We start from the raw sequence: 16,088 nt of genomic DNA, 5'->3' as shown, positions 1-16,088 counted from the left end.
TGTGGGAGATGGGGGCAGCGGGTCAGGCCTGGTGGGGTGGGATGTCGGGGGCTCCCCGGAACGGAGCATGGGAAGCGAGAGGGACTGTCCCCACTTGGATGAGATGACGGGCCAGGGGCCTGGGCACCCAGAGCTGGCAGTCTCGCTCCTCCGCGTGGCCCCGGCCCCCCCAGCGGGTCCCCAAGGCATCCGCTGCCCGCTCCCGCAGCTGTCGCTGTCAGGAGGACATGGTATTTTTAGAGCTGCCCGGGGACCGGCAAGGCGAGCGGTGACAATTTTTGCCCATGGACGTGGGCGGTGTGGGGCGGGGGTGGTGGGAGGCTTTGCCACCCTGCCGCCCCCGGGAGTTTCCCTTTTTGCTTTGATTTGGGGTCAGAAATGTGCCACGTGGCCCAGGGAGGGAAGCCCCTGGCGCTGGCAGGGGGACCCATGGGGTGTGGGGGGTTCAGCCATCTTGGCTCTGTCCCAGGGCCCTGTGCTGGGTTGGGGTCTGTGTTCCTGAGGTGGTGCCAGCGGTGCCCAGTGTGGGCAGCCTGGACCCCTGGGTCCCCTCCAGGACCGTCCCCGGTGTACGGGGCGGGGGTCGATGGCCTCGGTGGTGGGGGTGCCCCGTTGCGTGGCTGGTGGGAGGGGACGGGGTGCCCCCATGGCTGTCCTTGCCCGTCCCGGGAACAGCTGTGCCCCTGGCCGGTGGTGGGGGGACCCTGCCAGCACCGGGCATGTGATAGGAGGTGACAGAGCTGGCTGCTATTTATACCCGGCCCTTGTCAGCGCTGCGTGCAGGGACGCAGGCAAGCCCATGCCAGGGGCCCAGGGTGGCCTCGGGGTCCCCGCCTGCCCCCCAGCACCACCCAAATGCCCCTCGTAGGCTGGGGGGGCAGCAGCAGGACCGTGAGGCCCATTCCTGCCTCCACGGTGTCTTGTGGCCACTCCAACTGTCCCCAACCCCCAGGGGCACGGAGCCACCCTGGGCACAAAGTGGGGACGGCCTGTGCCCAATAGATGTTGAGCTGCTCCTGTGCCCAGTGGTGGACACAGAGCTGTCCCCAATGGGCACACTGAACTGTTCCCATGCCTGGTGGGGATACTGAGCTATCCCAGTGCCCAAGGGTGGCACTGAACTGTTCCCATGCCCAATGGTGGCATGAAGTTGTGCCCAACAAGGACACTGAGCTGCCCCTGTGCCCCATGGGGGCACAAAGTTTTGCCTGATGGGGACATTGAGCTGTGTCCGTGCCCAATGGGAACACTGAGCTGTCCCTGTGCCCAGAGGGGACACAGAGCTGTGCCCAATGGGGGCATCGAACTATCCCCATGCCCAATGGGGATATCGAACTGTCCCTGTACCCAAGGATGGCACTGAACCATCCCTGTGCCTGATGGTGGTATGAAGTTGCACCCAAAAAGGACACAGAGCTGTCCCCATGCCCTGCAGGCACATGGAGCTGTCCCCATGCCCTCCAGAGTAGGGGGTACTGGGAGGGCAGAGTGGGGCAGGGCTGTCCCCTAGCAGGCAAGGGTCCCCGTTGGGCGCACGTCCCCAGCAGCCATAGGCCCTCGGCATGGGGAGAAGCCAAGGGGGGGCTGTTCCTTCTCGGCCCCCACCAGCTCCCCCCTCCTCTGCCAGCAGCAGGGCTGGAGGCTGCAGGCCCCGCACAAAGCTGCTTGACACGAGAAGAGGTGCCCAGGCGGCCGCAGCGTGGCCTCCACCTCGTGGCCCCTGGCCCGCAGAAAGGGGCCTCCTTCCCTCGCACTGCCGGCCTCCCCCTGCTCGCACACACACACGCACACACTCACACCCGTGGGTGCACGCTGCACATGTACGCATCCGGGATCGGGGGTCCCCCGGCCCGGGGACACTGTTCCCCTCGAGCACCTCTCCCAGGGCTGCCCCACAAAGCGGGCTCGGCCCCTGCCCCAGCTGGGCCCTGCTCACTCCTGCAGCACTGAGGGAAACTGAGGCAGGGGGTGAGGGGCCTTGGGCAGCACCAAAGAGGGCACTCCACTCTCCTCACAGCCCAAGCAGGCAGGGCTGGGTGCCCCCCACCCATCGGTGATGATAAGCACCGGCTTCCTGCACCCAGAAGGGTGCAGGGGGGCCATGTTGAGAGGGGGAATAAGCCACCAGCATGCCTGGGTCCTTCCAGGGGAGTTGCCACCCTCCCTGAGGGGTGCTGGAGACCTACGCTCCCGTCCCTGGGGCTCGCCCTGCCCAGCTCAAAACGGCTTCATCTCCCTGCGGCGCCATGTCCAGCTCAGACCCACCATGGTGGGTGGGAGGCCCACAGGGTGGGTGGGGGTCCCACTGCCTGCCTGGGTGGAGCAGGAGCTCCCTCTCGTGGGCACAGCCCAGTCTCTGAGCAGGGCCCAGGGTGCCCACCTGGGACCCACGGGTGAGGTGGCTGCAGGACACGCGTCTCCCTTTGCCCGAGCTGCCCATGGGGCTGCTCCACAGAGCGTGGCCAGGCTCCTGGGCAGGGATCCTGGCCACCACCCTGCCCGCCTGGACCTGTCTGGGTGCTTCAGGAGGACAAGGGGGGACAGTCCCCTTTGAAAATGCAGTGGTGACTCCTAGGAGAAAGGCTGCTCCCCTCCCTGCCTCAGTTTCTCCACCCTCCACAGGGCTAAGCTGCAGGGCAGTCCTTGGGGCACAAGGAGCTGTGGGGATATCAGCAGTGAGTCCACGGTCTGTGGAGCAGAGGCAGAGGCCTGGCAGCTCCAGACCAGCAGCTGCCCCTCACCCATGCAGGTGGGACCCCAGCCCTGATGCAGGAAGAGATGGGTGACCCTCGGCGCTGAGGTGTTTGCGGTGAGCAGAGCCAAGCACAGACAGTCACAGTGTCATCAGGACTTTCTTAGGGAAATGAGGAGCAAACTCCAGCACGTTCCTGCCTGAGAAAGCTGTCGCAGCCACCCTGCGATGCAGAGGTCCTAGCTCTCGACCATGAGGTCCTCCTCAGCACAAACACAGGGCTGGTCTTTGGAGAGAGCCAGGATTAGGGGCATTTCCTGGGGAGGATTTCTGCCGGGCTGCTGAGGTGGGGCAGCAGGATGAGAGCAGCATCCCTCCTGGCAAGTGTTAGAGGTAAACGCATGAGGGAGCTTCACACAGTAGTTCTGGCAGCGCAGCCCAGCCTGGCACATTGCACTAATGATCCAGTCAGCTCTGCTATGAGCTACACCACCTAGCACAAAGCACAACCACCGCTTCGGCCTCCCCTGCATCCGACCCACAGCCCCACTGCGCTGGGCTTGCCGTCACAGGCATTCACCTCGTCGGCAAGTTCGGTGGCGCACACGGAGGCACGATCTGGTGAACATGCTTCAGCCAGGCCCGTTTCTGAACTCCTCTCTCCTCACCCTGCCTCGACAGAGCGGCAGAGGGCAGCACTCAAGCAGGATCTGGGCACTGAGGCGCCTGGTGAGAGAAAGAAAAGGAATGAATGGAGAGACAGATGGAATCCGGTTTTCCTGCTGTCAGGGACGGCGGGGAGACGGCGACACACGCCGCCATGCTCAGAGACAGCTGGTAACAGCTGTGGTGGTGGATGGAAAAGCAGGGCCTCATCTGCCACAGCCCCTGTGCTGCAAGGCCTGCGGGCTGCTGCCAGACAAGAGACGCCAGGCACCGCACGGCAGGCGCAGGCCCGAGGCGCTGCTCCTCTGCCACCACACACAGGGACCCGGCTATGCTTGCGCGAGCCAGGCCCGTGCCTCGCGGCTCAGGGGTGCAGAACGGCCCCTGCGGCCTGGCTGAAGGCCTGGGGTGGGCGCGGGGCTGCAGGCACGGCTGCACCGGGCACTGCGCCTCACCTCAGGGCTGGCTCTGACCGCCGTGATCACGACACTGGGATCACGGCCTACCGCAGGTCTGCCCCCAGGCCCCACCAGCCGCCTCAAGGCGCACCCCAGCCCCAGGCTAGCTGGGCCAGGGGCCCGTCCCCACCGCCCGAGGGGGCCCCTGACGCCCCTTCGCGGCCGCCCTCAGCCCTCGCTCCCGCCCGGGACCCTCTGAGGGGACCCTGTGCACGCGCCTCCTCAGCAGCCAGCGCGCTCCGCGCCGCTCGCCAGGGGGCGGTGACGATCCCGCGCTCCTATTGGTTCCTATCGCCGTCACTCGAGAGGCTGGGGCAGCTCTATTGGTTCGGGCCGGGAGGGCGGGAAGGCTGAAGTGGGGCTGTTGTCCCCCGGGTCAAGTCCCCGCCGCCTGACGTATCTGCGCATGCGCAGAGCGCCAGGCCGCCGGGGGGGAAGGCGACACCGGTTGCCAGGGTGCGCGCGCAGGCGGGCAGTGACGCATGCGTATTGTGCGCTCCGTTCCAACCCGCACCGGCGTTCCGGGGGGCAAACGCGCAGCAGCGGCGGCGGCTTAAGGGTGCAGCCGGCCGTGCCCGCCGCCCTCCGCTGCCCCGGAGAGCCGCCTCTCCCCGTCTCTCCGCCCCATGGCGTCGCCGTGAGGGCGTCCCCCCGGCCGCACACGTGACCTGCCCCGCCGCGCATGCGCGGAGCGGCCCGTCGCGGCGGGGGCAGGGCGGGCGCGCTGCCGCGGCGCGGGCGGTGCTGAGGGGAGGCGGCCGCGGGCGCGGGGCCGGGCCGGGCCGAGCGAGGCGGCGGCGGCGGCGCAAAATGGCGGACAGGTTCTCGCGCTTCAACGAGGACAGGGACTTCCAGGTAACGGCCGCGCCGCGGGCGGGCGGCCGGGCCTCCGGTGTACCCCGGGCGGCCGCGGCCCCCTGAGGCCGGAGCGGGCCGCCCCCCCGCCGGGGCTTTGTGCGCGGGCCCGGCGCTCCGCGGCGGCGGCGAACGACACAAAGGCGCGGGGGGCCGGGGCGGGCTGTCAAGGTGACCCGCGGGAGGGGGGCAGCGGCCGGCGGTGCCGTAGCGGCGGCGAAGGGGAGCGGGCCGGCGGGGGCTCCCCGGCTGGGGTAGCGCTCACCCGCAGGAGCGTGGGTTTCCGTCGATTTTTCCGGTCGTCTTTACGGTGCGTTGGGCCGGGGGCTGGGCGGGATGCGGGGCTCACCTGCCCGCCGCTGCTCCCCGGCTGCGGGCTGCACCCCCCCCCACCCCCCCCCCCCCCCAGCCCTGCATCCCCGTCTCTCCGGCTGCTCTCAGCATGTGCCAGCGGCCCCTTTTGTGGAAAACGCATTTTCCCTCTCCTGTACCCCCCCCGTGAAAGCATTAGTATTTCGACGTGATTAACGCCACTGTTGCTGTTTTAAAGGAGATTTAAATAAACAGGGGTGAAATGAACGTTGACTCATTAAGCCTAAACAATGACATTTTGTTTTCTGACTTCATCCCGAGAGAGTCTCGAGGTCAGAACGAAAAACAAAAGGAGTGAGAATAAACGCAGCTAGTAATGAGCTTTTATGTGTCGTCCTTGTTCCAGGATCCTCAGGTTGGAATAGTGCTTTTTGCCTGAACTCGTGCTTTTCACCTAAAGATCTGGGAGATTTTTTTTATAGTTGCGGAGCTTGCGTAATTCTACTTAATGTAGCATTAAGGTGCAATCCTGAAAACAGTCAGGACATCCAGTAGTAATTCGTTTGTATTGTTCCTGCTGGATGTTTTAGGGGATACCTGCTTTGTAAGTCATTGAACTGTGTTAGAAACGCACGAGAAAACGCGTATTGGTGTGGTTGTGCTGGGTGCATTACTTTGTCTGGAGGTATGGCTTCCGAACGCAGCCTTAAACACAGGGACTGATTTGCATCGTTTGTTTCCTTAAATGAAGAAATGAGTCGTAATTAATCTAGAAACGGTCTGATTAGGTTTTGAAGTTCCTTTTTCTGGAAGCGGAGCGAGCTTGATCTTGGGTTTGAAAACACTTTTCTTGTAATAGTTTGCTTTGAGAGAGGAGGGGAGGATGGAAAACCTAAAACAAGTGGAGGACTGCAGGATGTACCCAAGAAACGGGTAAGCTCTGGAGTCGTGTGTTGCACAACTTGTTCCCACGTGCTTTTTGCTCCGTGTCCTTGTTCTTGTCCCTTTGTGGGGCAGTCGACAAAAAAAAATAATTGTAGCTGCAAAACCTGTTACTGTGTCACTGCTCTGGTCATGCAGGGAGAATGCGTAGTGATGTCAGAGAGGAAACAGGGCTCCATTACCCGATGCTGAAGTCTTAAAAGCTGCGGAGCATGCTCGGAGACTAACCCAGTCACAACTCCTGTTTTCCTTTGACTTTAAGAAAGGACATTGTTTTTAATTAGGACTGTATCCGTGCCGAATATCGGGCTTTTGTTATCTTTCCCATAGGCTGGAGTGAAAAATAAAAAGGTAGAGTTTGGTTTTTGTAGTAGCATATCTTCTCCTTTTCTCTCTGAAAATTTGCCAGCGAGAAGACGTTTTATTTTGTGTGTTAAAGCTTCCTTCGAGGGAAAAGTGGGATCGGTCCTCTGGGAAGAGCAGTTGGGATTTGGTTAAGGCTGAACGTGAAAACGATGAGCTATGAAGGAGCCGGTTAGAGGGAGACTGGGCCCAAGTGTCTTGGCCAAGGTCGCGCTGAATTGGTGGGAGCTCAAGAGCCCGTGCACGTACCCCTGACAGTCTAACCATTTTTCTGAAGCGTATTGGTGGAGGAAGGCTTTTTGAACCTTATTTCCCCTTCTTCTTCATCCAGATTGCTTTCAGAGAAGATTTTGGACTTTTTTTTCCTCTATATTTAGACAGAGGTCACTTGAGATACGCCACCAGTGTGGAATAAAGGAAGTGGCTCGCTGAGTGTTCGCAGGTCTGCTGCGAAAGCTGCGCTGTGACCGTGGCTAAGCACGGGTGAAAAATAGGCCTGCCTTTACGTGCAGCTTTTGGTCGCCTCTATAAAAATACCAGTTTCAAAACTGCATCAAAAAATAAGACACCCCGTGAGTGCCAAGTCACAAATCTGTGTGTAGGCTCCCTTGTAGGCGTGTTTCTGTCGGTGTTAAGAATGCCTTTTCCACGTGATTTCTGGCAGTTTTAATTCTGAGCTTCAGCAGGTGAAATTTCCGTCCTTTAACTATGTCTGCAGACGTGACCCTGTGGTACTACTGGTGTGTTGACACCCAGGCAGGCGTGACAAAAGGGAGAGGGTGCTCTAAAATTACACGTCTCGGAGCATGATGTGGTGTGGCAAGGGGGCGGGAGGCTGGAGAGATCCCTCAGGTTTCGTTCTTGAGTGTTCTTTGTGATGAAGTAAAAGGATGTGTTACCGTCTCGAGAGAAGAGGAGAAACAAAAGGTCAAGAGTAAAGTTATGGGTCAAAGGAACCTTTCAGCTGTTTGGAAGAAAGGCAGATGAGTTGGGATTAGTGATGTGGCTGAAGGAAGAGAGTCACTGGATGAAAGAGTGAGCATTTTAGAGTTCCCTTTAATGTTACCAGCTGTCTTTCTGGAAAGAAACTGGAAAGATTCTGGGTTCGGAAGGATTAGTTTGGCCAGAGCGCAAAGTTGAGCATCGATGTGGGCAGGGGAGAGCTGAGGTTAGCAACGCAGGGTTAGCAGAGGTGATATTCAGGTTTCTGAGCTTCTGATACGCCGGAGAGAAGAGGATTAAAGATGGGAGAGCTGCTCAGAGCTATTCTTTCCTCCCCTGTGCCTGCCCAAAGGAAGCTCAGAGCGATCGCAGAAGGCAGGAATGGAAACGTACAGCACTGGAGGGAAATGGGTTCAGGAAGGAAAGGACCTAAACCAGCTGAGAAGAAGGAGTAATGGATGGTCTGAAGTGCCTAAAAAGGTGATGAGGGGAAAAAGGTTGTTGAGCAGAGGGATCAACTGTGGATTGGAGAAATAAGAAGGAGCGGGAGACCTTCCCGTAACTGCAGCCAAAGCGATGTGATGGGTTTGAAGAAAGCTGTGGAGCGGGTGGAGACACCATCATGGGGTTAGAAGTAACCCTGTGGGAAAGAGTAGCTTGTATAAGGATAAGAAGGTCACATATCCTTAAGGACAAAGATTATGGTATGACGGGGGAGGAGAAAGATGATGTATTTGGAAATTATTCCGAGTCCTCTCTATGGTAGGGTGGAAGGAGCCTCAAAGCTAAGGATGGTTTGAAGGTTGAAGTTGCCAAAGGAGCAGGAAATGGCATTGGAGGATATCACCGCAATGAGGTGATTAAGTGGCTTTTTTTTTTTCTAGGATTTTCTTGCTTTTGCTGTGCTGTGTAGCTTTAGAAGCCGCACAAAGGGCATAGATCCTCTTCTCTTTTTTGCTGCGGGCTCCCAAACCTTAGAAAAATGTGAGGGAAAGCCCCTGGTTTTGGCTGTATTTTGCAGGTGCTGAACTCGAGGGCAGCTCCAGTGAAAGGCAGTTAGCTCTGCTCTGCCTGGTAGTACTTGATCTTCCCCTGACCAGGGCAGCACAGCCACAGCAATTTGTTCAAGAGACTTCAGGCAGCGAAATGAATTACTGAAGGAGGAAGGATGTGACTGATCTTCCTTCTCTTTCCTCTCTCTGGGCTCTGAAATGGTAAATCCAATCTGCTGGATGGTTTACCCAAATAAATCCCAACCTTTTTCCCTTTTCCATTACAAAAGGGGTTATTTTTGAGTAGGCCACTGGGAAGCTTAGTCCTTTGGTTAGAAAATGGTGCTGCTTATCTGTTGCAGGGATGTCTGTCGCTTGTCTGCCTCTGCCGTCTCCGTGATTGACTGGCTTCCCCACGGCTGAGACAAACTCCTGAACTTCAAATAATTATGAGCGATAGCTGTCGACTATGCTAACAGAGCATTTGAAAAGCATTGCTGAAAGCTGTGTGAACACATGAGGCTGCTGCAATAAGTAAATACATTTTTCAGTGTTATATTTGTAATTGCAGTAATTTTATTCTTTAGATTAAGCGTGCTGAACTCAGAGGATGAATGCTGCGGATGTCTCCACGTCGCTGAAATCCAGTGGAGCTCCCAGTTACTTGCAGATGTTGAGAAAATGTTTTCTTGCTAAATCGTTATCCTTTTCATTGTTGAAGCAGAAATATTATGAGCCATATGTGTATATGTGTACAATAATTTCCTCTTCCTACTTACATTGCACTTCCTTGCATCATTAGCCAGACGGAACACAAACTGTTCTGTCTCTTGTTTTTTTAGTTTATTGTATGGTCTGCATATTAGAATAACATTTCCACCAAGCAGAAATGCTCGGTTTTCTAAACTGGGTTGAAATGTGGCCAGTTTGAACCTCAGTTCTGGTATTCTTGCTTATGCCAAGAAGATAGATGCATGTTGTTTTTTTTTTTTCCCCTCCCAAAGGATTCAAAGAGCCAACCCAGCATGTCGCTGTTACTGGCTGACCTGCTGCTTCCAGCGAGCTGAGCTGGGCGCTGATGGCATGGGGATTTTATGCCTTTTAATTGGCAGAATGTCAGGGATAACTTTTGTTCCCAAGCAGCTTGGGCAGTCTGGCTTACCGGACATCTGGGCCGACAGCGTGGAGTTTTAAAATCCGCCCTTCTAATGGGTGCGTGTTGTCGGTGGCTTCAGCTTCGGTTCGTTTCTTAGGTGGTGCCTGACGCAAACGTGTTTGATTTTTATGTCCTTCAGCAGACCATGACTGCTCGTGGGTTATGTGGCAAAGTAAGTTGGTGACTTTTCTCTGTGCTGCAAGGAAGTAAAGTCATTTTCTTTTGCATGCTGTTACTAACTGGGAGAAGAAAAAGTTAATGTGGGGGAATGAGGGAAAGAATAGGACTGGAGTTGCTGCAAAAGACGGTGTCCTGAGCTTCTAACCCATACACGATCTCTGTGCATGAATTGGCCTTTGAGAAACGTAGCTGAGAGCAGTCCAGGAGGTGGCCCTTTCCAAGGCAAGTTTTCTAATTTAAGAATTAATATTAGATTTTCTAAAATCTGTTCATGTTGTTTGGAGATCCTAATTTATCATTAGATTAGAGTTAAATTTCTGGTATAGGCTCTGCACAGGAAGGACACTGCTCTCCCTCCTTGGCAGTTCGTGCTGACCTCTCAGTTGCACAAAGCAGGAACGTCAGGACTGTGATTTATTTTATTTAATTTTTGGTTTTTGCCTGCCTGTGGGAGCAAGGAAGGGAGGAGACGCCTGGGGGGTGGGGGGGGAAGTAGATTGAATACCTTTGGTTCCATTTTTAGGAGATCATAGGAGAATCTGAGCTTCAGCATGAATTTTCGGAACTCCTGTGGTGAGTTAATTTTATATAGACCTTCTTTCCTGTCTTGGTTGTACTTTTCCCTGCTCTGTTTTGTCACTTCTGTTCTCTCGTGCAGTGATGTTCCCTGTGGTTTGGATGGCTGCATAGCAATGGAAACGCTTTATTCTATGGTCCCCCAAGCCATGTCTAAGCTGTCTCAGCTTCTTCTGAGTCACCTCTCTGAAACAAACCCAGACCCTCCTAACTGGTCTCCCAACACTCACTATGTGGGGATGGGAAGCTTTAGGAGTTCATCTGATCAAAAAGCACTATGGCAGTTCTTGGCTGACATTTCCTCAGTTGACATATGCTTTTTTCTGCTGTACTGTTCTAAACTCATAGCAATTTTTGGTACTTTCCACCTTCAAGCAGCTCTATAAGCAATTAATTCGTTTGAGATTTCAACCATTCACAGTTTTAAAGCCAGAAGTTGATATTAGGATGTTTGCTTTAAATATCCAGGTATCACCTACCCTTCAGTTTCCATCGTTTGACCCAGCTTTGACTTCAGAAACTGGTGTTTGGCTACACTATCTTTCCCTTGAAGACAGCTGGTGATGGGGAACATTTTCCCTTGTAGATTGTTGTGGTAGTTTGGCCACCGAAAGGTGTATTTTCCTTGATTTTTCTTCTGGATTTTTCTATTTTCAGCTTTTGGCTGTTGTTTCTTGTTATGCCCTTTATGCCAAAGCACACGTTAGTACGCTGCCCCTTCTTACATAAGGGCATATATAACGTTTTTGTCTTAGTCCCAACCTCCTTTGAGAGCCTTAATGGTCTCATCTCTGAATTCTCTTCTTGTGGGGCGTTTTGCCTTTCCGTTTGTGTCGTTACATCTTTCTGCATCTTCATTTTTTCCGCGTTCGTGACTAGAAGACTTGCAGAGAGGGGTCTAGAATAGCCTCCCATCTGTGTCATATACAGAGATAAACATCTTTTTTACTACTTTATTCTTATTTGCTTTTCCTCTGTTACACACCTTTGGACTGTATTTTTATCCTTTTCGCTACCGTGTTGCGTGAAGAGGTTTTAACTTGGATTTCCCCTGCCTGCCCGAGTGCAGCCCTGTGCTGCAGGGGTGTTTGTACAGGGCTCTGTGAAAACAGACTCTGTGTTGGTGAGTTCAGGCCGCTGCCTACAGGTCAGACCGCTCTGTACAAACATGTTATCCACACTGTTGCTTACCGTTTGTTGGTCTTCACCATCTGCGCACGGGGTCGGCAGTTGCTCTGTTTCCCCTCTGGTCATTGATAGAAATGCTGAATGGTAGCGAGTTGCATGGAATGAGTTCCTGAGCCTGAATGCGGCTAACGTGTTCCTGAGTGAGGTTTTCTGTGACATTTTGGTTTAGAATCATAGAATGGTCTTGGTTGGAAGGCACCTCAAAGACCATCTAGTTCCAACCCCCTTGCCATGGACGGGGACACCCTCCACTACACCAGGTTGCTCAAAGCCTCATCCAGCCTGGCTTTGAACACTTCCAGGGATGGGGCAGCCACAGCTTCTCTGGGCAACCTGCTCCAGTGCTCACCACCCTCTGAGTGAAAAATTTCTTCCTTAATCTAATCTAAATCTGCCCTCTTTCAGTTTAAAGCCATTGCCCCATGTCCTGTCACTACACGCCCTTGTAAAAGCCCCTCTCCAGCTTTCCTGGAGCCCCTTTAGGTACTGGGAGGCTGCTGGAAGGTCTCCGCGGAGCCTTCTCTTCTCCAGGCTGAACAGCCCCAACTCTCTCAGCCTGTCTAGAAACAATCCTTTATCTTCATAAAACACCGTATCTTCAAACACTGTGTTAAGAGAAAGAAGACGACAGACCATACTATGAAAGCTTGGCAGTCTGTGGTGGCGAATAAATGATACCCTCGATGTTCAGTGACTAGCACCCTGTCCCATCAGGGTGTCTCCTCTGCCTCTCTCTTGTTTGAAAGTCTTTGTTAATCACGAAGACGCTGCTGCTGGAAGCTGCAGCATCTTCTGCATCAAGGTATGTTAAGAAATGGCTAAGGGGAAGCTGGGTGAGTGAGGCCAACGCTCACACTCTCTGGTGCAGTTGCTGGAAGCGTTGAAGAACTGAGCAGCATCCCGCGTGTGCTGGAACAGATTTATGGCTGGCGTTGGTAGCGGCAGAAGGAATCTGAAAGACATTAAATTGTCCTCGTTTGGTGCCAAGGTATGCAGAGCATAGCGAAGCAGGGGCCTGCCTCTGGCTTCACACTCCTTTTTGTACGAGCTGTTTATCTCTGGACTGTGGAGTGTGGTTTTAATTGGACAGCTCTAACGAGGCATTTATATGCACGTTTCCCTGGTTTAACGCTCTTGACCTATGAGTCCTCTCGAATTTGTTCTGTGGTTTTGGACTTAACAGTTAGAATTTCGCCTTCAAAATTTAACTTTTAATTTGGTAAACAAAAGGTGCCCTCAACTTCTCAAGGTGTAATTACAAGGTGCTTCTTTCAAAAGTTGCCAATTTAAATTCCTATCCAAATCTTAAGTGATTGCTTTTGTTGTATTGACTTGAGAGGATTTTCATTCTAAGTACTCTCAAAATAATTGATGTGTGTGTGTGCCTAAAATGAGGTTTTGCTGCAGCTTTCACAAGATGCCGACTGTAAATATTGAGCTGTTTTGGAGGGTGTGAGGATGTGCAGTGTCCCTGCTTACCCACTTGTATTGCTTGTTTGCAGGGAAGGGACTGGGGAAAGGGATTTATGCCATGTGGAAGGCTATGGGAACGTAGCTGTTGGTGAATGCTTTACCTCTGTGTTGCTGGGAAAGGCTAACTCCATTTTTTTGCGTTTTTACAGTCACTACAGGGAACAACAGGAGAAAGAATGATTTTGTTCTGGGGAGCATTAACAAAAGCTTTCCAGGTACTGATACAAAGTCGCTTTTGTTTCACTTTTTATAGTTTTGAGAAACTACATGGCCCTTAAAATTATCCAAGAAAGCTTCCAGTGCGAGTAGGGTTGCATGGAGTCGTCTTCTTGGTGCATATTGGTCTTAAAAATGTTATTTTCTTCTGGGCGCGTAATGAATATTCAAGAAACATTTCTGAGCTGTGCTTTCCTGGAGTTGTTTTTGAATTCCCTGGATAGATTTCTACACATCAGCACGGTTGTCTGCATCAATTACATTTTGGAGATCTTCCATCCTATAGAGTCATCAGGTTCTGCTTAGCTTAAAAGGGCAGCAGAAATTACTGTAGGAGATTCGTAGTCAGCATACGTGGGATCTTGTGGAGAAACTATAAATCCGTTACGTTTTGGTTGTGTGTAATAAACAGTTGATTAGTTACGGTGAGCTGGATCTGGTTTTAACACCTTCCCTCTCCCATCTGTGTTGGCTGAAATTTACTGGTGAGGTCAGCGGATGATGTAGTTGATAGAGCCCCACGAATAAACAAAATAAGAGGTGTGCTAGCAGGCCGTGTCACTTAGACCTTTATTTGATCCTTGCCTGGAGTCGGTTTTTATTCTCCTCCTGTGTGTAACCCTGTAGCTGCACTCACTGGTATGTGTCACCTTCGGGTAGCGTGAGGAGAGGTGGGTCAGTCGAGCTCGGGGCTCTGCAAAATTGGCAGGTCCAGTAACAGCTGATCAAGCTGGAAAGATTTTTAAAAAGAGAACTAGACACAAAAGGAAACAGAAAATGAGATGGATCATAGAATGGTCTGGGTTGGAAGGGACCTCAAAGATCATCTAGTTCCAGTCACCCTGCCATGGGCAGGGACACCTTCTACTACACCAGGTTGCTCAAAGCCTCATCCAACCTGGCCTTGAACACTGCCAGGGATGGGGCAGCCACAGCTTCTCTGGGCAACCTGGTCCAGTGCCTCAGCACCCACAGAGGGAAGAATTTCTTCCTTGGATCTCATGGAAATCTCCCCTCTGTCAGTTTAAAGCCATCGCCCCGTGTCCTGTCACTACACGCCCTTGTCCAAAGCCCCTCTCCAGCTTTATTGTAGCCCTTTTAGGTACTGGAAGGTGCTGGAAGGTCTCCCCGGAGCCTTCTCTTCTCCAGGCTGAACAGCCCCAACTCTCTCAGCCTGTCTCCATAGCAGAGATGCTCCAGCCCTTGGATCATCTCCGTGGCCTCCTCTGGCCCCGCTCCAACAGCTCCATGTCCTTCTTGTGTTTGGGCCCCCAGAGCTGAAGGCAGCACTGCAGGGGGGTCTCAGGAGAGCAGAGCAGAGGGGCAGAATGCCCTCCCTCGACCTGCTGCCCATGCTGCTTTGGATGCAGCCCAGGACACGGTTGGCTTTCTGGGCTGCCAGCGCACGGTGCTGGCTCATGGTGAGCTTCTCATTACCCAACACCCCCAAGTCGTTCTCCTCAGGGCTGCTCTCCATCCATTCTCCTCCCAGCCTGTCCTTGTGCTTGGGATTGCCCCGACCCATGTGCAGGACCTTGCACTTGTCCTTGTTGAACTCCATGAGGTTCTCACAGGCCCACCTCTCCAGCCTGTCCAGGTCCCTGTGGATGGCATCCCTTCCCTCTGGCGTGGTGACCATGTCAGTTGTGGTTTTCTGAAATTCTTTGTCTTTCGGTTAGGCAGGAGTCCTCTGCTCTGTCTGGTCCTTGCACAGCCATTGCTGGGTCTCTCTTGCTTGATGGCTGCACTGGTGCAGGGCTATCAACGTTCATGGAGGTGTGCTGGACGCGGAGTGTTTGCCAGAGCTGTGCTGGGAACCGCTCAGCCATCTCTGGGAAAAGCCGATGAGTGTTAAGGTGCTTTGTTCTCCTAAAGGTCTTGTGAATGCTCAATGTCCTCCTTTTAAAACAAGGAAATTTTAAATTCAATGGGATATTTGCTTCTGGAATCACTGTTTTTCCTTTAGGGTGAAGGTGCCATGTACATGCAGGCAGGAGGATTTTGGAGAGGTGGCATTTGCTTACTTGTGTTCAGATGCCGCTTCAGCTTCCCGCACTCGGCTGTTGAGACCTTCCGTCTGTGCTGACCCGTCCGGGACGGCTGCAGGAAATGTCAGCTGTGCTTTCCAGCTGCCGGCGCAGAGACCGGAGGGCACTGGAAATACTCTGTGATTTGTGGCTAACGCAGTCTGCCGTGGCTTTGTCTGCGCTAGAAAATGGCCCTTTTTGTGGCTGCTCATTTCTCTGTTCTGATATTCCTGGTGCCTCAGCTGCTGGTTTGCAGCCTGATGCCTGCAGAGCTGTCAGGAGCGGGGAGTGGGCTTAGTTCAGCGTTTTGAAGTGGCACTTGTGGGTAACAGCCCTGAATTTTATGGCTTGACTTAATTTTTTTGGGTGTTTAACGTATATTGATTGACCTGATGGATAAACAGAATATGCACAAGTGATGCTGATATGCCTTAGTGTTTTAACATTCCGTTTTCTAAAGTAAATAAAATATAAATGTTATTTTTTTGATTCGTTTCCTGATATTCTACCAGTGCAAAACTGATTTTTGAATGTCTAAGGAGCACACTGTGCTCTTTTCAAGTGCAGTTAAGCAATCATGATCACGCTGTGCTCTTTTGCAGCGTGTTTAAGAAATAATGGTGGTGAGTGTGGTGAGGCTTTTCTGCAAAATTACTTTCCTTAGATTGTTATCTGCACGGCCACAGGAACACGCGTTTCCGTGCGCCCTCCTAAGCTGGTCCTGGAATTAAGTATGAACACAAATAGATTGTTTCTGCTCTGACATCTCAGCCACTGCCTTCTGCACGTTCCCTCCCCAGTCATCACTGGTTTTATTGCTCTTAGGCATAGGTGTAGTTTTTTACACTGGAGTCTTTTCTTATTTCACTGTATTCACGCCGTGGAAGGTGTTGTCCCTGTGGCTTGTGGAGCAGGCAGCGTTTCCCCCAGGTGTTCTTTGTTCTGGGCTCTTCCTGTCTAACTTGTGTTGATTTTTGTAGCTCACATCACCTTCTTTCATATGAATAATAACATTCGTGTAATCTCGTTGAGCAGTGACTGAAAGGACAG

General features: G+C 53.2%; 1 protein-coding gene across 1 annotated transcript in view; it reads left to right on the top strand.

Moving 5' to 3' along the window:
- The first annotated feature begins 4,626 nt into the window (after positions 1-4,626).
- GPATCH8 (G-patch domain containing 8) overlaps positions 4,627-16,088 on the top strand; it is a 58,565-nt gene continuing 47,103 nt past the window's right edge. The window contains 1 exon segment of the mRNA XM_086626664.1: positions 4,627-4,671. Within this exon segment, the coding sequence (XP_086482790.1) occupies positions 4,627-4,671 (45 nt within the window).

This window comes from Tauraco erythrolophus, chromosome 25, assembly GCF_009769465.1.
Source record: "Tauraco erythrolophus isolate bTauEry1 chromosome 25, bTauEry1.pri, whole genome shotgun sequence".
Taxonomy (NCBI): Eukaryota; Metazoa; Chordata; class Aves; order Musophagiformes; family Musophagidae; genus Tauraco; species Tauraco erythrolophus.
This window is presented reverse-complemented; position numbering and strand designations above follow the sequence as displayed.